The sequence below is a fragment of the Cnephaeus nilssonii genome (genome assembly GCF_951640355.1).
Source record: "Cnephaeus nilssonii genome assembly, chromosome: 9".
Taxonomy (NCBI): Eukaryota; Metazoa; Chordata; class Mammalia; order Chiroptera; family Vespertilionidae; genus Cnephaeus; species Cnephaeus nilssonii.
Window position 1 is genome coordinate 29,888,809 of NC_137080.1, and position 20,426 is coordinate 29,909,234.

Below are 20,426 nucleotides of genomic sequence, written 5' to 3' on the forward strand. Positions count from 1 at the left end.
TGCTAATCAAATGAATGGAGCTTAGCTCGGCTGCTTTGTACCCATATGTGTGTTACTGAAATTGTGACGGGGTTGTAGTGATTTATGTCATTGGTGGTCCTTAAGCCTCTGCACATCCTTTCATCAACTATTTGGGCATCTAGAGCAAGCCTGTATTGCTATGTACATCAGCAGTGGAGTTTGTTGGTAAGGAGTTTGGGGGAATGTTTAAAACTCCCCACGTGGAGAATCCCTAGTCCAATCCACCACCGCCATAAAAGGTATCAAAAATCAGTTTGTATAAAGGGGGTAATCATTTTCCTCCACTTTGATGGTGAGTTTTTGCGTGAGTACTTAGCTTAACAAAAAGAAATGGTATTTCTTAGATTCTCTTGTTATTTCTTGACCTTTTACTAAACAAATGGCTGTGTTATGTAGTCAAATTAAAGTTTATGTGGCTGGCCCTGGCCGGTTTGGCTCAGTGGATAGAGTGTCGGCCTACGGACTGAAGGGTCCCAGGTTTGATTCCGGTCAAGGGCATGGAATCCCTTGGTTGCAGGCACATCCCCAGTAGGGGGTGTGCAGGAGGCAACTGATCGATGTTTCTCTCTAATCGATGTTTCTAGCTCTCTATTCCTCTCTGTAAAAAATCAATAAAATATATTGGAAAAAAAAGTTTATGTGGATGAAAATAGGAAAGCTATATTTATTTGACAGTGCTTACATGTATCATAAGTTAGAAGAGGCATCCTTCTTTGGATTGTCTGGTTGTAATAATATGGGTTTCCTACAAGTTTTTGTTGTTCTATTTTAGACACAATTTGAGTAATTAATATCAATTGGGAATTGAGGAGAGGGAAAAATTTCAAATACTGAGTGTGCATGTATGTGTGTATGTGTGTGTGTATGTATTCTCATGGTCTTGTTCAGCCCTTTCTTAGAGGTTGTGGAATTTGTCTTCACAACCTGTTAATAGGCACATTGAGAATATAAAACCATAGAGACATAAATATTAAATTAAGCCATTTTTAAAATACAAAGAACAAAATACTTTAGTTTGGATTCTAAAGTATGTTGGAATTATTTATAAATTATGTATGAATTTATGTTGATGACTGAAGTTTGCAATACACTCTAGACTTAATGTAATACCAACAAAAATACTGTGACTCAAATTATTTTGGTCTCTTTTTCTTTATTTTTTAAAAAATAATTTTTATTGATTTCAGAGAGGAAGGGAGAGGGAGAGAGAGATGGAAACATCAATGATGAGAGAGAATCATTGATCAGCTACCTCCTGCATGCCCCCTACTGGGGACTGAGCCTGCAACCCAGGCATGTGCCCTTGACCACAATTGAACCTGGGACCCTTCAGTCCACAGGCCGACATGCTATCCACTGAGCCAAACCAGCGAGGGCTGTTTCTTTTTCTTGTTAATTAATTTTTGTTCATTGATCTCTGTCCGAGCACATTCAGTTCACTGGATACAAACCCTTATTTTTATGGTGTGGCATATGTGGAGGCTATATATGTGAATAGATAGATAACCTGGATCTAAACCACTAATTTTACTTATTTCCTCTTGATAGGAACTCGTAACTGTAAACATTTTTTTTAAAAGAAACCCAAGTTTTTTATTGTTTATTTGAATATACCTTTTAAAATTAAACATCTCTGGTGCTCTGGAAGGTGGCCTGCAGTTGCATAGTTGTAGTATCCTCTTAGGTAAACTGTGTGCCACCTAAAGGGAATGTGGGAGGGACTTTAAACACTAAAACTTAAAAGAGCTTCAACATTATCCTGAGAAGAAAGTTTACAGTATTCTTATATTGAGACTTTATTTCCAGGGAATAGAAAGAGAACAGACAGAAAGAAGACCCAGACTCGATGAATTAAACAAAACTGGACAAATCCTTTTGGAGCAAATGGGAAAAGGTGAGACCCTTGATTTTCTTTTTTTAATGTGTTTTTAGATGGTGGCATTGCATCCTATTTACAGTTTGACAAATCAAATATATATGTTTTGATACTCTAACCCTCTTTGCTAGAAGAGTGGTTTTCAGAAACTTTTTTGTCAGCAAAACGTTTTTTTCAAATGAAATCTTATGCTGAGGCTGATTTATCAAACTGATAAAAGCAAAGTCGTTCTGCTTTTAGACAGGATCAGGGAAACTAAAACTCTGATACCTCAGCAAAAGAGTTACACTCTACTGCATAGATTTAAAAATCTCCTCCTTTGGGATTATATGTTGGGAAATTTGTGTGTATGGGGGAGGCGGGGGGGTTGTAAAAGAAAATTTTGCTTTGGCAACATCGGAGAGATAAAGTTACTTTAAGGTATGAATTTTGTGACCTAATATATGCTTTTTTAATTTCACAAGAAACCTTTTATATTTTGCATTACCATTTTTTTGAGCTTTGGTAGGACTGGAAATGCATTCATTACAGAACCCTAATTCTATTTATTTAATATCTGTTATTAAAAATTTTTTAGGATGGGGTGGAAAGCTGAGAAATGGGGGCATTGATCTGACTAGGGTTTATATGTTCTGGGTTTAATTTTATCATTTTTTGAAGGTGTATGCTTTTTGTTAGTGAGAGAATGAAAATGATTTTTTAAAAGTTCCCCGCTGTCGTTCCATGTTAGCCATTATTATAATTTTACAGCATTGCATATTATTTCTCCACATGTGGTTAGTGCTGATAATCCTGCTGCTGCTATAAAACCAGAAATGTTGAACAGAAATGAAAGCACAATTGGGTGATCCTCTCTGTTCCTCCTCCTCCTCCCCTAGAAATTTGAAGTAAGTCCTAGAACACCGATAATTAATAAGAGGATTTTTTTAATAGGGTGTAATCCGGCCATAGTCTACCTAGGTAAGGAGGCAGGTAAATGATTCAGTTCAATTAGAAAAGCATATTCAAATAATCATGTCACTGGCTTCCTCAAACTATTCCATCAAAAATCCTACCATAATGAAGTCTGATAGGACTTTTCTGGCTAATGCATTTGAATTAAGTTTTGTGATAGCTCATATAGCATAATGAGGTTTTAAAACAGAAATGCTCTGCTATACCTGGTTGTGTTGGTTTTGCTTATCAGGTTCTTAGGGTTTGCCAACAAATATAATAGAGTCATTGGGCATTGGATGGGCATTTGGCTTTATGAATTGACGCTCATTATGCCTGGCAAAGTATATGATGGTCCCATGTTCTGTAAACCTTTTTCTTGATTACAACAGTGCAGTCACTGAAAAGCATAAAGTCAAATGAGAATAAATGGCAAGAATATGTTCTATTTTATTCTTCCTAGGTAAGTAGTAAAATGAGGAGCTATTAATGTGGCTTTGATTAGTCCTCTAAGAGTTGGGTGTTGTATAGAGGTAGAAAAGTCATTATTTTGGGTCTCTGGGAGCAAAACAATTATTTTAAAGAACAGTATGTAGTTTTCCTCTTTTTTTATGGTGCAACTTGTGCTTTCGTTATTACTTGATATTGGTCCGACCTATATTACCTCAAGCTTGGAGGAGGGAGATTTACATTTTGAGAATTGGTTTGAAGAGGCAACATAAATGGATCATGAAGTACTGTCAGTGAATAAACAAAGGAATTGGAGAGGTTGCTTCGGCTTCCCTAGTACCTAATATGAGCACCCATTGTCTGTTTTCTAAATGAGCAGCGATACTTTTTCATCTCAAAACTGTGTTTTACCTGCTCGATTTTCTTTCTTGTTTAGCACCAAGTGCTGACATGAAAATGAGGTGGTTGATGTTATTCTTTTGCCTACTTAGAATAGAAACGACCTGGCGGCAGCACAGCCTGGGTTTCCATCGCTCAGTTAGTTCGTCAGGAAGATGTTAATGTATTTTGCTTATGACCCCCATTAACAGAGATAATTGAACTTGGGCTATGGTGTGAATGTTTTGCTTAGGTCTAATTAATATTCTGTTACCTGCTTGACAGACAGTGAACTTCAGCCACTGACACGGGTGATGTATTCAAATCATGTCACGTTTGCATTTCTAATTTTCAATGGATACCAGGTGTTACAGGAATTTCTGAAATTGCATCGTTTGTGGGTCAGAAGTGAACTTTCATTGTACTTGCCTTTTTTCCCTTAGTGCTCTCATTACCCCGGATTTCGATGGTACATATTTATAAAGTATAATTGTCTTTATCAGCCTCCTATCTTCCCAACAAACATGCTCTCTTGTGCAGATTTCTCATACTTTTTCATAGTACTTCTACAGGATTTTATATGACAAAAGCTATTTTTACATATAACTTGATTATTTCTATGAACACTCCTAACTCTCAAAAATGTGAGATAAATCCTAGCAGGTTTGGCTCAGTGGATTGAGCATCGGCCTGCTAACTGAAGGGTCTCAGGTTCAATTCTGGTCAAGGTCATATGCCCGGGTTGTAGGCTCGATCTCCAGTGGGGGGCACGCAAGAGGCAAGTGATCAATGATTCTCATCATTGATGTTTCTATCTCTCTCTCCTTCTTCCTCCCAGAAATCAATAAAAAAAAGAAGTAGACAAGCAAAATTATATATAAGATAAGTCCTGGGGATATAATGTATCAAAATAAATAAGTAAAACTGTTGGGATATTCCCACTTAAAAATAAGTATAAGGTGCCTGTAATAAACATAATGGCATTTTTTTCTGATGTATTTCTGAAGTAGATAATATTACTGCTGCATCGATGTTTTGGTATTTGCTGGTCTGTGTGTGGTGTGCCGGGTAGGCTTGCTGATGCCCGTGGGTCTGGCTGCTGGCTGACTGTCCCTACACTCCCCAGGTTGCTCCCAGCACTGGGAATTCTTGCTATTCATTTTGCAATTCCTATGACACTGTGGTTTGGTCACCAAAGACTTAAGCTGCCTCCTGTTTTTTGTAGCCAGCTGCCCTTTTTCTGTTAACAGAGTGTCTACCTTCTGATGTCAGAGCCCCAGACACCTCCAGAGAGTCTGTTTTATTTCCCTGGCTTAGGCTAGAAGCTAGCAGAATGCCAGGATGCCAAGGATGCAAACACACCTTGTATAGGAAAGGCAGTGGCTGAAGTTCTAAGCTCTACTGATGGTCTTTTTGTGATAGTCACACCACTCCTGAAACACCATTTCAAGTTCCCCCTCTCTCACTTTGTCAAGGAATTGAACAGTTATTTTTAGCAGCAGCAGCATTATTATTGCATCATTATAATTTAGATTTTATATATATTTATTTTATTTCATGACTATATATTTTTTGTTTTGTTAAAAGGGATTATGGAATGATCATTTTATGTGAGATTACCTCATTATTTTGAGTATGTTAGAATATTTATAACAAATTCCAAACCAGTTTTGTCATAATATATGAAGTGTGTGCTTATTTTTCATGTCTGTGTAGAAGGTCTTCCGACTGAAGATATAAAGCATATCCTGGAGAAGGTATTATCAGAATGGAAGAATGTATCTCAGCATTTGGAAGATCTGGCAAGAAAGATTCAGCTCCAGGAAGATATAAACACTTGCTTTAAGCAACTCGACGAGCTTGACAAGACCATAAAGACAAAGGAGGAGTGGCTAAAACATGCCCCCTCTTCAGCATCCCCCCAGCAGGCCTTGCGGAGTGTGAAGGTAAAGAGACACCATCCGGGATGTGAAAGAATTCTGTGCCCAGTCCTGTATTGAAAGGAATGCTCCTTGTTTCATGACCGTTAGGTTAATTCTGCTCTGATCAACTTTCTGTGCGGACGTTCATCCTCCAGTGAGTTATGTGACCCGATTTTCTCGTCCACAGCGGGAACTGACGAATCTCCTTGGCCTCCACCCCAGAATTGAAACGGTGCGTGCCAGCTGCGCAGCCCTCAAGTCTAGGCCTTCTGCTCCCGATTTTGTCCAGCAGGGCTTTGAACGCCTTCTGGGCCGCTACCAATCTGTGCAGCAGGATTTAGAGGATCGTCAGCAACAGCTAGAGAACGGTAAACGTGCTGTCTCCTCCATCACCTCCCTGTTCACCCTAATTTAAAAATTACTCCCAGTATTTGGACATTTAGCACGTTTGCTTGTTTTGTAGGACACACTGTTTTCCTCTGTGCCTGCTACTGTTCCAGGTCAGAAAGCATATCCAGACTATTTCCTGGATTCACAATTGTTTGTGAAAATACAAACAGCTTTCACCTGCTCTAAAATCTTGTGGTAATAGGGTATAGTGATTTTAAGGCTTTTATTAAAGGGTGCTGTTTCTCCCTTTCCTTTAAGGAGGTCAGTCAATATCATTACTAAGGGCTGAAAAGAATGGTAAGTTTACTTCCATTTGCTCAAGATGGTTCAAGTTTTAACAGTACCATCTTCTTTTTTAAAAGAAATCATGTTCCTGTTTTGAAGTCTGAAAGAGTTTTTACTTTTAGAATAAACCTGGTTTTGGCAAGTTAACCGTTAAAAGTTTTGAGAGCGTATTCCCCATGTTATATATTTTTTTCTCCTTAGCTATTGTTTAAGTCAGAAATTGTGTTGTATTAGGTAATGTTATGGGCGGTGCATGTTAAACAGCTGCACATTTAACCATACCCTTACCTGCAGCAATTGTAGACTGTGTATTGGTGAGCAACTGTGTCACATGCCCTTCCTTCCGGAAAGGCATTTGGACACCATACTCTTTGTTCGTAGAATTCGGTTAACCTGGAATGTGAAATGTTTGACGCTACCTCTTTTTAAATTTACTGTTACAAAACATGCTTTCATTTTTGACAAGGACCCATAGGCAATTGAAATGTTTAGTTACTTAAAAATTCAATTTATTTTTTGTCTTTATTTTTTGGGGGGTTTTCATTGTGATAAAATACATGTAACATTAATTTGACCACTTGAACCATTTTTAAGTGTAGAGTTCAGTAGTATTAAATATACTCACATTGTTGTGCAACCAATCTCCAGAGCTCATTTCAAACTGAAACTATATCCATTAAACAAGAGTTCTCCATTTCCCCCTCCCTCTAGCCCCTGGCAACCACCATTCTACTTTCAGTTTCAAAGTGTTTGACTACTCTAGATTCCTCATATAAATAGAATCGCGTAGTCTTTGTTTTCTTGTGACTGGCTTCTTTTGCTTAGTGTAAGATTCTCTAAGTTCATCTATGCCGTAGCATGTGTCAGAATTTCCTTCCTTTTAAAGGCTGAGTAATATTCCATTGTGTGTATACACTACATTTTGTTTATCCATTTATTTGTCGATGGGCATTTGGGTGTTTCCACCTTTTGCCTGTTCTGAATAATGCTGCTAGTTTTACTTTAGCTGCTAGCTGGTTTGACCACTTTGTGCTTCAAATAAGTTTACTCCTTTCCACACAAGTGTTGCTTGACTGTGGTTTTTACATTTGCGGGTGCAGTAGACTTCATGCCAGTTGGCGTTTGCAGTCATTGTTTCTCGGGGTGCCTGCAGCAGCCTGGCTGTGGTGTCCCATATAATGTCCACCACTCTGCAATGGCAGTCCATCTGCACACTTGTGTTTAGAGGAAGACTGGCTGAAGGGATCTTTGTTTTCTTTTGTTCTTTGTATAGCTACTGGGGAAAAAGAGATTATATGAGACAAAGAAACATTGTAGTACCATCTTCAGAGAGACATTTCATCATGACAAAATGAAGAAAAATGGTAGTGGGTTAGTTAATATTTCAAACATCAACATCCGTAGGAATGATGTCACTATCTGACTCTCAGAGATGCCAGTGGAATGCCAGTAGCTAACAGAGACTCTTTTTAATTTTAATTACAGTGTTTAACTTCTTATGTACTAGAATTCCCTTATTATATACAGAAGATTAATGTTATATATTAGGCTTCTAGCATTGTTTCTAGTAATATTAGGCTTCTAGCATTGTTTTCTCAAATGAAGTATTTTTAAATGAACAGAAATGAAGAGCCAACCTGGACATGCGTATTTGGAAACGTTGAAAACTCTGAAAGATATGCTAAATGATTTAGAAAGTAAGGCCCAGACATCGTTGGATGTCTTGAATGAACCCGCAGAGGTGGAGAAGGCCCTGCAGGAAAAAAAGGTAATATATATTTTAGGTCTTAGAAATCTAGAGTCACTTCTAATATGTCACATATTTTGAAATACATTTTTCAACTATTTATGTTTTCTTTTAAAAAATATATTTTATTGACTTTTTACAGAGAGGAAGGGAGAGGGACAGAGAGTTAGAAACATCGATGAGAGAGAAACTTCGATCAGCTGTTTCCCGCACACCCCCTACTGGGGATGTGCCCATAACCAAGGTACATTCCCTTGATCAGAATCGAACCTGGGACCGACCCTTCAGTTTGCAAGCCGACATGCTCTATCCACTGAGCCAAACCAGTTAGGGCTATTTTTCAACTGTTTAAAAAACATTAGTCACTTTTGGTCATAATTGGTCAAAAATTTCTTACAATTGGAAGCTACTATAATGTAGCACCTTAGCTAAAAGAAAAGATAATTATATTAAATATTTTAATAGAATGAAACCATATTTTTCTTTTATTGTAATTAGCTTAAAATTCTCAACCTATTAATAATCTACTAGAATAGGTATATTTAACAAAATGAACAATATCAATTAAATTGACGTGTTGTACTTTTTCTATGCTGAGGAACAATGCTTCTCTAGTCATTTAGGATACATGGCTCCAAACCATTTCATCAGATAAAGTAGCCACGGAGTGAGCCCCACACCCTGGGCCCTCATTGGGTGTGTTGTTACAGAGGTTTTTAGTGTAGAGAATGTACTACACTACACTACATGTACACTCACCCACATACAACTCATGAAGGGAAAGCTTTAATTTTTCCGATTGTGCTTATTTTTTTGATGATTTTTTTCAGTTTTTGAAAAATATATTTTTATTGATTTTAGAGAGGAAGGGAGAGGGATAAAGAGATAGAAACATCAATGATGAGAGAGAATCATTAACCACCTGCCTCCTGCATAACCCCTATTGGGGATCAAACCAGTAACCAGGCATGTGCCCTGACTGGGAATCGAACTGTGACCTCCTGGTTCATAGGTCAATGCTCTACCACTGAGCCCTGCCAGTTGGACCTCAGTTTTTTTATTTTTTTTATTCAATGCTTTTTAAAAGGTGACTTTGAACTGTTTATAGCTCATATTATTACATCTGTACAGGCAAATCACTGTGCATATTGTTAATCTTTTAAAATTTTCTTCCAGGCTCTTGATGAAATCCTTGAGAATAAAAAACCTACATTATTTAAACTTGCAGAAGAAACAAAGGCTTTGGAGAAAAACATTTCTCCAGATGTAGGAAAAATGTATAATCAAGAATGTAATGATGTTCAAGGAAAGTGGAACAAAGTGAAGGTCAAGGTTTCCAAAGATCTGCATTTGCTTGAAGAAATTATCCCCAAACTGAGAGCTTTTGAGGTAAATCTAGAAGCTATTAGGAGTTTACATTTATCCCAGGGTAAAATAGTAGTTACCATGTAAGATTCAAATATCTATTATTTGAATATTTTGCATTCTTTCTAGTGCCACATTTATTATGTCCTTAAGTTGGGATTTATAACTTGCCTACCAAAGCTGTATGTTTACTGTGCTGGAGAACACAAAGATAAGAGAAAATTACTTAAAAATGGTCAAAATAAAGTTTCAGGGATGAGGAGCTCACATGATGTACAGACTGGTGACTAGATTGCAGGGATTATCAGAGTGGTTGAAGTTTCCTGGGTAGCAGCAGATACCTGAGTCTTTGAGGCTGTTTTTTTTTTTTTTTTAAGGTTTTAGATATTTGGAGTTGAAAAATCTGAACTAGGCCCTCAACAGAGAGTGTCAGATTAGAAAAGCAGGTAGCTTGAGGTGCACGAAAATTCAGAAACGGGATCCTTTGCTACGTATGAAAATGTCTACAGAAGAAGGAGCAAAGATAAAATCCCAGAGGAAAGGATACATGTGAGGACATAGGAGAAAGTGGTAAAAGTCAATGTCAGAATATTAACACTTTGCCTGTGAGGAAGATGGAGAAGTAGAGTTTCCAAAATGCCTGGTTTTGCAATAGAAAATATCTGCATGAAGAGTGATCCCATCATACTCACCCCCCATAGGCTCTGTGTCCTCCCGAGGCCTCCTTACCTGGGTCTTCAGTGTATGTTTTTTTGCACTTAAGTATCCCAAAATGTACTTCTAGAATAGAACCTGACTCAGAGAAGGTACTCCATAAATACTTCCAATGCCTGAAATGAGATCAGTACTAGAGGGTTTAGTTATGGAAATTATATATATATATATTGATCCCAAGAGAACATATGTAAGAGATTATGTATATTTATATATTTGTACCTAGGTCCCAAGAGAATTTGTGTTAAAGGTGTTGTTAAAAAAGTGAGAAGATTAAAAATGAAGAAAAAATTATTGAGAATTATGTTTTAAAAATTAAAATCAGAGGACATGTAGTAGAAGAGGGTGGGGAAGGCTTAGAGATGAGTGTGAAAGGATCCAGAATGATGAGACAACTGTGGTGACCACTGAACTTGGAGGGAAGCTCTTTGGCCCAAGAACCAATGGACAGGTCCAGTGAATGACGAGGAGGAGAGTAAAGATGGCCAGTGAATGACAAGAAGGAGAGTAAAAATGGCAAGGTGTGTGTGGTGGTGGTGGTGGTGGTGGTGGAAGGAAGTGGTTTTCTCTAAGTGTAAGTTGTAGTTCTATACTGAGATGTCATTAGAACAAACCTGTAGTTGCCAACTGGTGTGCTGCAAGAATTCTTAAAACATGCACTACTTGACCAGTCAGGGGCACTGACCTCTTTTCCCTTAGATTGTCAAGTAAAAGAAAAAAAATAAAGATAATAGCCAACACAGCAATAGCTGTCCAGTGTGAACAAATCAAAATTACACCTATTTTTTTTGTCAGGTTGGCAAAAAATATATTTTTTTGGTGTCCCACCAAAGTTTAGTAATTAATTTATGTGTTCCATGAGATGAAAAAGGTTGATATGGCTGGATTAAATCATTCATTTTGAACAAGAGTGTGTTATGTGTGGCTTAGTATTTTTGACTCATTTAACATTGTGAGTGGATCCACTTCCCCTCGTCTGTCTTCAAATATAATTCTTTCCAGCTTTAAAAACCAGAATTACCCTTATTCACAATTCTAAAATTTTTGGATGGTATCCAAGCATTGGATTATCAGTGGTTCTTAGCCAGGGGTGATTTTGCCCCCTAGAGGACATTTGTCATTGCTTCCGGACAGTTGGCTGCAAGATGGGGGAAGGGAGGGTGCTATTGGCACTAGTGGTAGGGACTGGGGCTGCAGGTGAACATCCTATAGTGCCCAGGACAGTAGTGCCAGGGTTGAGCAATGCTGGATTAAATCTTTCCCATATTTTCAAAAGAGCATTGCTTTGTTTTCCAATTTTAATCTGAGATGTAGTTCAGGAAATTCATAGGTGAAGAATAACCCAAAGGTTAATCTCCTTTTGACTCTTAAAAGTGTATTATAGGGAGAGGGAAGTTTGGGGTGTGGGGAGGGTGAGTAGGGAGAGATTAACCAAAGAATTTATATGCATATATGCATAAACCATGGACACAGACAATAGTGTGGTGAAGGCTTGGCGGGGGGGCAGAGTAGGGTGGAGGAGGTTGATGGGAAAAAAGGGGGACGTATGTAATGTTTTCAACAATAAAGATAAAATTTTAAAAAACCTGCATTATAGGGTTAGCTAGATGTGTGCCAACATTTTAATGTGGAATTTAAAGATAATGCATGTTCTTCAAAACACAGAAGAGAGTCCTGTGGTTATAGTAATCCAGCTTTCGGCTTTAGGGTGTTGTTACTAATGTAGCAAATTTAGGCACTTCAAGTGACCAGTTGGAGTGCATGCCGAATTTATTTCCATGGAAAATATCCCACATCAAACACATGCCTCTTGATAATGAGATTTTTTATTTTTACAGTAGCAGATTTGTAATGTCCAGTTATTTTTAGCTTACTTTTTGTGTCCTAACTACAAGATTGTTGACAGTGTCTCTATTACCTAATTAGACAACTTTCTTATCGAAATATACATTTTTAAATTTTATAATCCTTTATTTGCTTTGAATGAATTGGTTGTTACTTAACTACTTTGGGTATTCACTTAGGGAAACTTAATTTCCACCCCCCAAAGATAATTACAATAAATATTCATTTTGAGATTAGCCTTCATTTCCCTCTTTTAATGACCTGATTTATAATATTTTAGGCATTTTAGTTCTATTTGTCTTTAAGCAGTGAAGCACAGTAGGTTTTTTATTCAGTTCCAATTTATGGTAAGGTTTCCTAGGAACACAATGGATGACTTGTTTATTATGAAAATGCATTTTAAGCTATATAAGTAATACACGAATAACGCTCATTGAAGAAACTGAATAACAGAGAAGTATTTAGAGTTAGCACTTACAGTTCCCTTTCTGGCCCAATACCGTTTCTTTTCCTGGAGGCAGCAAACATTAGCATTAATTCTTGATGGAGGTTAATATATTCAAAGTAAAAAAGGAAAGTTCATGAATATTACTAATTCTAATTGTTCTTTTTCCACATTCATTGAAACAACTGATATTGAACTTCATGAGGGGCATTGAAAAAGATAGTACTCAAATGCATGAGCTTGGAGTATGAGTTTTCGTTACTCAAAATAATAAAGCCTCTCATTGAAGTGCATTTTGTTGAAATGTTAACAGCATTCGCACAGCTATTGCTTACTTTTTTCCTGCCATCCTACAATACATGTAAAGAGCTCATATTATCTGTTTATGTGCAAATTTTAGTTTTCTGTTTGTTGGCAAATAGTGGTTTCCTTATGTGCCTACATTTCCTTTGTCTACACGGCTGGTTCCTTTTGCACAGATAGAGAATGGGGCTGCACACTCCAAGTCAGCGATTTTTAACCTTTTTCATCTCATGGCACACAAACTAATGACTAAAATTCTGTGGCACACCAAACAATATATTCTATTTTTGGCCGATCTGACAAAAAAAAAAAAGGTATAATTTTGATTCATTCACACTGGATGGCTATTGTTGTGTGTGCTGCTGTCATTTTTTAATTTGACAATCTAAGGGAAAAGAGGTCAGTTCTCCGGACTTAATAGTCAGATAGTGCTCGTTTTAAACATTCTTGTGGCATACCTGTTGAAAATGGCTATTCTAAGGTATAGTGTTATGCTCAAATACATTCTTGAATTTTTCTTCTTCATCTATTCTATGCCAAAGTAGTGACCTCAGTTCCTGTAATTAAGAGTTAAAATGTTAATTTGTGCATTTAAAATGACCTCATGGAAAGTCCTCCCACTCCTACTTGGCAGCAAAACATTTAAAAAATACACGAAAAAGGTAATTTTTTATTACTGATTTTACTGACAAGATTTCCTTATGAGTTATGGCAATTAAATATTATAAAATCCTGAGGCTGCTCATCCCCAGCAATAATATGTTTGATTCAGGGGCTGAAAGATGCTTCTTGTTATTTCCTTTTTGCTTTTGAAGATCTCCTGCATTGTGGTGTAGCTGTGGGATCGTGAAACCATCCTCAAGGCCCACACAAAACTCGGCCTTCATTTCCCCGCCCCTCCTGCCTCTTTGGGTCCCACCTCCAGCCCCTTCCAGCTGTGTGCAGACTCTCAAGTCACCTCCTGCCCTGACAGTCTTTTTACCCTTCCAATCTGACTGCTGCTTCCACTCTCTTTCCTCTTGAATTCTTGTTCACACTGGGGCCCGAGTTGCACTTCCGGGAAGGATCTGGTTGTCTTTCCACGGTAACACAGAGTGTGTTCCCAAATGTCGTGTGGAGCCTGCCTCTTCCTTGCCCCCAAACGCTGCCTGCATTCTCCTCTGTGAGCTGAGTTGGGTCAGGAGACAATGTGGTGGTTTCAGAGACCACACTGGACAACGACCTTTCTCTGGAAATGCCCCTTACTTGCTGGGAATTGACATCCTCCTCAGCTCATACTCATCCTTTAAGAGTAAGCTGCTTCTACATGCAACCTTGAGTCTTGCTTACCACAGCACCCACAGCGATCTTCCCTTCTCCAGTGATTCTTTGTTGTTGACACCTTCAGAATACACCTTACACCATCTCAGGCCAGCCTTTATTACAGCCTTTATTATGGCTAGAACTGCGAGTCTGTCCTCCCCCAAGGCATGCTTTTTTTGAGGATAGATAGCAACCTTGTCTGGCCTCCGGCACTTTGAAGGCACCTTCAGACATCTTAGCCATTGTTCCTCTCTAGTGAGGTTGGATCTATAAAACCTAAATGCCTGGTTGCCCTAAATGGCAGGACACCTGTGTAGTCGCCCAATTTCCTCAGTGGCTGAACAGGCACAGGCACACAGTGAACAGACTGCGTGCTGTGCGCTGACCCAGAGTGTGGAGGGGACGTGCTGGCGCTCTGAGACATGCAGAAGCAGGCTCTGACATCGCTTTGGGAAGTATTTTAGAGTAAAAACACAATGCTAACTACTTCCTCAGGGTAATGCGCAGGATGGCTGATTTATCTTTCTAGATATTATATAAATGCAATAATTATTTCAGAAGGTTTTCCCCCCCTCATTTTGAATACATGTTACTTCATTTTACTGATGCATTCTAAACCTTAGATTTAGGAACTAGTTTCAGATAAGAAATGTAGCAATGTCATGGCTAGTCTTCCCCATGAAATGAGGTCATGACATTTGTGTTTTAGAGGTTAATGAATATTATAAAACCAAATAAAATAGAAGTCTTCTTACCTTAAATTACTGTTTTAATTCTGGTTTCACAATTTTTTTTTTTTTTTTTTTTGCTTGCCTATGTCTTGGCTTAGAAATTGACTGCTTAAAAGCTGTGGATATTACAAAAGATGGGGGAGGAGCAAAGGAAAATGCCAAGAATTTGTCGGTAAACAAAATCTCAGGGAGGTGGTTGTGTACCTTGGAATCTCACTGTCTTCCATCCAGAGTTGCCAAGCTTCAGAGTTCCTCCGCCCTTGGCTCCGGGGCTGGGCTGGGAGAGGCCGTGACAGGGGAAAGGGATTGTTTTAGTGACCTCACATTGCTTTTCCGTGACCTACCGCAGGTGTTACCCACCCGCATGCTTACAGATCCGTGCTTTTGAGCAGTAATGGTCCATGTAGAATTTTGGCCATCCTAAACTAGAATATTTGATGCTTTGCTTTTCAAAACTACCATATTAATCATTTTATATCTGAGAATTTGTGAGTATAAATAGGAGTGGGAAAATGGCTGCTCTAGATAGTGCTTACAGTTTACATGTTTTATTATAGAGTTTAAAAATATTTCAATTACTGTTTATATTCCATATTATTCTGTATTAGATTCAGGTGTACATCAGTGGTTAGACAATCATATACTTTACACAGTAGTCCCCCTGATTTTTCAAGTACCCACCTGGCACCATACATAGTTATTATAATATTATTTGACTATATTCTCTATGTTGTAATTTACGTCCCTGTGACTAGTCTGTGACTACCAATTTGTATTTCTTAATCCCTTCACCCCTTTCATCTGCCAGCCCCCTCCCCTCTGTCAACCATCAGTCTATTCTCTGTATCTATGAGTCTGGTTCTATTTTGTTTGTTTGTTTATTTTTTTCTTTAGATTCCACATATAAGTGAAATAATAGGCATTTGTCTTTCTCTATCTGACTTATTTCACATAGCATAATACCCAGGCTGTCACAAAAGGTAAGATTGCATTGTGGTTGTTGATTTATGACTGAGTAGTATTCCATTATGCATATGCACTACTTTTTTACCCACTTACCTACTGATGGGCACTTTGGGTTGCTTCCATATCTTTTCAATTGTAAACAATGCAGTTTACAGTTTTCTGCATGTGAAATAATGATAGACATTTGTTTTAGAAATGTACTAACAAGTTTTCAAAGAACTGAGATCCTCCAAAGAAGACAGAACATTAGAAATTGCCTAATCTAAGATATAAATTCATATATTCATTGGTTCAATGAATATGTTCGTATTTTTAAAAATATTTATATTTTATTGAATTTTTACAGCAAGGAAGGGAGAGGGATAGAGAGTTAGAAACAATGCTGAGAGAGAAACATCGATCAGATGCCTCCTGCACACCCCCCACTGGGGATATGCCCGCAACCAAGGTACATGCCCTTGACCGGAATCGAACCTAGAACCTTTCAGTCCACAGGCCGACGCTCTATCCACTGAGCCAAACTGGTTAGGGCAATATGTTCGTATTCTGCAAGTGGATGGAGGTGGAGAAACATTCAATGCTCCTGGTACATTAGAAGCTCACAGTGCATCAGCGCAGTGATTTTTAACTGGACAGAGAAACTGCATGTGAGCGCTTTCACTGTCTCAGTCACCTCTTTGCTGAATGATTGAATGAAAGGTGAGCTGACTTTTGGTATTTGTAAAAAATATTTTTATTGACTTTAGAGAGAGAGGGAGGGAGAGGGAGAGGGAGAGGGAGAAAGAGAAACATCGATGTGAGAGCAGAACATCTATGATCGGCTGCCTCCTGCTCAACCCCACCTGGGATGAAGCTTGCAATCCAGCCATGTGCCCTGGCTCAGAACCAAACTAGCCACCTTTTGGTGAACAGGATGATGCCCAACCAACTGAGCCAAACCAGGCAGGACTTGATATTTTTTAAATCACAGGGAACGCGCCGAAACCGGTTTGGCTCAGTGGATAGAGCGTCAGCCTGCGGACTGAAAGGTCCCAGGTTCGATTCCAGTCAAGGGCATGTACCTTGGTTGCGGGCACATCCCCAGTAGGGGGTGTGCAGGAGGCAGCTGATCCATGTTCTCTCTCATCGATGTTTCTAACTCTCTATCTCTCTCCCTTCCTCTCTGTAAAAAGTCAATAAAATATATTTAAAAAAAATAAATCACAGGGAATGTTATTACAAGTCAAGTGAGACAATGTTTTTCTTCCAAGGAAAGAGGAGCCGCTGGGGGGCGGAGCAGAGCTCCCTCTCTGGTGTTAGCAGCTTGTCTTAGTGACCCTCCCACTGGTGTGGCTGGCAGGGGCAGTTATGTGACGCTGCTCCAGGCATTTTTAAAGTTGGGCCTTTCCTCATTTATCTGGCTTCCTTCTGCTGAGCTGGATTCAGTTCTTCAAACTGTTATTTTTAAACAGTTACTTTTCAACAGTTATATGACAGAACAAGCATTAATGTTGGCAGCAAGTTAAAAACATTAAACACCCTTAAGGAAACATGCACTCACCCTTGCTTATTCCTGTGGAGTCTCCACTGGGAATCAACACCAGAGTTTGGAAGTGGTAACTCTTACGGGGCTAATCTTGGTCCTAAAGCACTTAGTTTTGTAGATCTTAGTAATAATAGCTACCGTTTACTGCATCCCAGCTCTGTACCTGTGCAAACATTATGTTTTCCAGGAAATTTTCAGGCAAGGTATTTGATATTTTTTCTATAGGCTTCTGAGGCTCAAAGAAGAGAAATTAGAAAGTTGCTGAGCTTGGCGTTCAGACCTTAGTCTTCCTCTTCCTGGGGGCATGCTGTCTCCTAGGACTCAGCATGGTCGGGGAACATGTGGGGCTCTTGGTTGTGAAAACAGCTTTTCAGATGCCTATCTGTGATCAGTTGGTCTGCCTGGCTTGTGTCTGTTGCTTCCCTCTTTCTTTTTCCTCATAGTGAAGGGTAAGCAAGGACAGGTGTGTGTGAATTGGGTGCCTTTCTGTGTGTGAGAGAGAGGGAGGAAGGGTGAGGGTTAATGCCATAAAACTTCCCTCATGCCAACAATAGGTATCGTGGAGGCCATTTGCTCCAGTCAAGGCTGACTATGACTAAAACTTCCTTGCAGCATAATGCTTCTGTGCAAATGTCAAAAAGCCTTGGCCCGGGAGACTGTCAGTTTCCTTATTCAAAACTTGGTTTATTGAGTTGTCAGTTATATGGCAGTAGAGCTGCTGCTAACTCTTAAAAAGTTTGAAATGGAGATTGACAGTGCCAGAAGTGGCAGCAACTTAAGTGGGCAGGTCGAATTCTTCATGTACTCTATAGGAGTTTCATACTTTCTCTCCATATTTTTTAGATTTTTAAAAATTTATTTCAGAGAGAAAGGGAAAGAGAGAGTTAGAAACATCAATGATGAGAGAGAATCATTGATCGGCTGCCTCCTGCACACCCCACACTGGGGATTGAGCCCACAACCCGGGCATATGTCCTGACCGGAATCCAACCCTGACCTCCTGGTTCATAGGTTGACACTCAACCACTGAGCCACACTGGCTCGACTCTCCCTTTTTGCACTTTGGTCTTCTTGCACACCCCACCCCCACTTATCCTGACCATGTCTTCCTAAGCAGTCTTCTGTGGTAAGATCCTCAAATGCTGGAGCCAATACAAAGAAGAGATACATCACCAAAGCCAAGAGTAAGAGTAGCATGGGCCTATGGGACAGGGGCAGGCCACCGAAAGAACAGAGGGACAGGGAACTGTGGAAGGTGCACAGTGGGATGAAAAGGGCTTTCAAAGCTGTGGATGGAAAAGGGAGGAGGTGGTTGTGCAGGTGGTATAATATCAATAGAGCCAGAAAGGCCTCAGCATATCAGCACGTGTTGCTTTCCATCTTCATCAGAGAATGGCCCTGCAAACTAGAAAGTGTGGAATAGTCATTACTGAGAGTGCATTTGAGCCTGAATTCTGAGTTAGATGGAAAAACTACACGGATCCTTCAGATGCCTAAATCTACATCCCAAGTCACCTGGGATTTTTACCCATGGTCTCAAGGTCACATCATGTATTTTGTGAGAAATTACCAGAAAAATGGAGATAGATGAAAGTCCTAATTAAAGGGGAACATTTTTTTAGAAGTTAAAGACCTGAAGTAAGATGGATGTTGGTTCTTAGCTGTAGATAAATGACCAACCAGACGTCTTATATGTGCTTGGCAAAGGCTGTGTGGTTGCCAGGAATCAACATGGACACTACTAATAAGCCTTGTTCAGACTCATTTCCTTTAAGGACTGATTTTCTTTTAAACTTATTTTTTTTTTTGGAAAAGGGATATTAGATTATTTGAATCACAGACTCATAGAGCCACATTTCATGTTTGCTCATTTAGTTCAAATAATGCTACAAACCATCATTTTTGGCAAGCCTAGATTTCAGTAAAGTATTTGAGAAAATCTCTTATAACCTTATGAGAGGGAGATGGAAAGTTAATTGGATGCTAGTATTAGGTTGACTCCTATATTTTGAAAAGTAAGCTGGAAATTTGTTGAATAATGAATGACATGGTGTCCTCACAGGGGAATGCTCAGATAGGCACTCCCATTGTCTTTATTTTTTACCTGAGAAAACCCAACTACCCCCAAAAAAGTCAACAGAAAAGGAATACTTCACTCTCAGATTTGCAAATAAGAGAGAGCTGGGAGGGTTAGCTGGTATGAAAGGAGAGAGGCTAGCCCGGCTGGTGTGGCTCAGTAGTTGAGCTTCGACTTATGAACCTATGAATCCAGTGTGGGGCGTGCAGGAGGCAGCCAATCAATGATTCTCTCTCATCATTGGTGTTTCTCTCTCTCTCTACCTCTCCTTTCGTCTCTGAAATCAATAAAAATATCTTTAAAAAAATAAAGTAGAGAGACTAAAAATTCAAATAATTTTGTGAGCTAACAAGGCAAAGTTCATTGTTTGTAAACATCAACTCCTAATTGTAAGCAATATTAGATAGGGGAAATGTAATTTTGTGGAAGTTATGGAAATTTTGGAGTTTCAGTTAACCATACTCTTGTGAAGAATATAGCTATAAACAATCAAATAAAAGACAAAAGAAACAAAAAAACCCTACAGTAGGGAAAATAAAACTTAAAGAATTTTAGATGGCATTTCATGAATGTAATTATCTGCGGTCAAATACCAGTTAGCTCCCTTTGTTGTCATTCAACCCAACATTATAAGAATACTCCGTTCTGTGTGGCATACCTACTGTAAGGACATTAAAAAGTTGATGTAGTTTCCAGAACATGTTGATCCAAGTGGGGAGTGCAATGCTTGGATATCATGTCCTAGAGCCATCATGGAAGGGATTGGGGATGTTTAACCAACGGAAGACTAAGGGGAGCCATGGTGGTTGCCTTCAAATCTGAAGGTATTTTTTGAACAGGATAGAAAATTTATATTTATTCCATGGGTTGGACAAGAAGCAAAGAATCAAAGAAAGTGCAAGGAAACAAAGTCAGTTTAATACAAAGGAAATTAAGAAGTCATACTGATGGATGGTGTTATGGGAGGCCTTGGAAGGAAATGACCATTACTTTTCTCCAGTGGTAGAGATCAAGTTGAACCATTGGCCACTCCCAATGTTGCTGCCTCTGAAGTCTCTTTCCCTCTGCAAAATATTTCCTTTCTTACTTGTTTTCGACCTCCCAGCACCATACACAGCATCGGGCTATTGTGGGTGTTAGTACGTTGTGGA

At 38.9% G+C, this 20,426-nt stretch overlaps 1 protein-coding gene across 4 annotated transcripts in view; it reads left to right on the top strand.

Annotated features, from left to right (window-relative positions):
* UTRN (utrophin) overlaps window positions 1-20,426 on the top strand; it is a 454,275-nt gene that overhangs the window by 140,250 nt on the left and 293,599 nt on the right. For all 4 annotated transcript variants that reach the window (XM_079779951.1, XM_079779952.1, XM_079779953.1 and 1 more), the window contains 5 exons: window positions 1,828-1,915; window positions 5,375-5,604; window positions 5,768-5,948; window positions 7,878-8,023; window positions 9,179-9,391. In XM_079779951.1, the coding sequence (XP_079636077.1) occupies window positions 1,828-1,915; window positions 5,375-5,604; window positions 5,768-5,948; window positions 7,878-8,023; window positions 9,179-9,391 (858 nt within the window). The remainder of the gene's footprint in view (window positions 1-1,827; window positions 1,916-5,374; window positions 5,605-5,767; window positions 5,949-7,877; window positions 8,024-9,178; window positions 9,392-20,426) is intronic.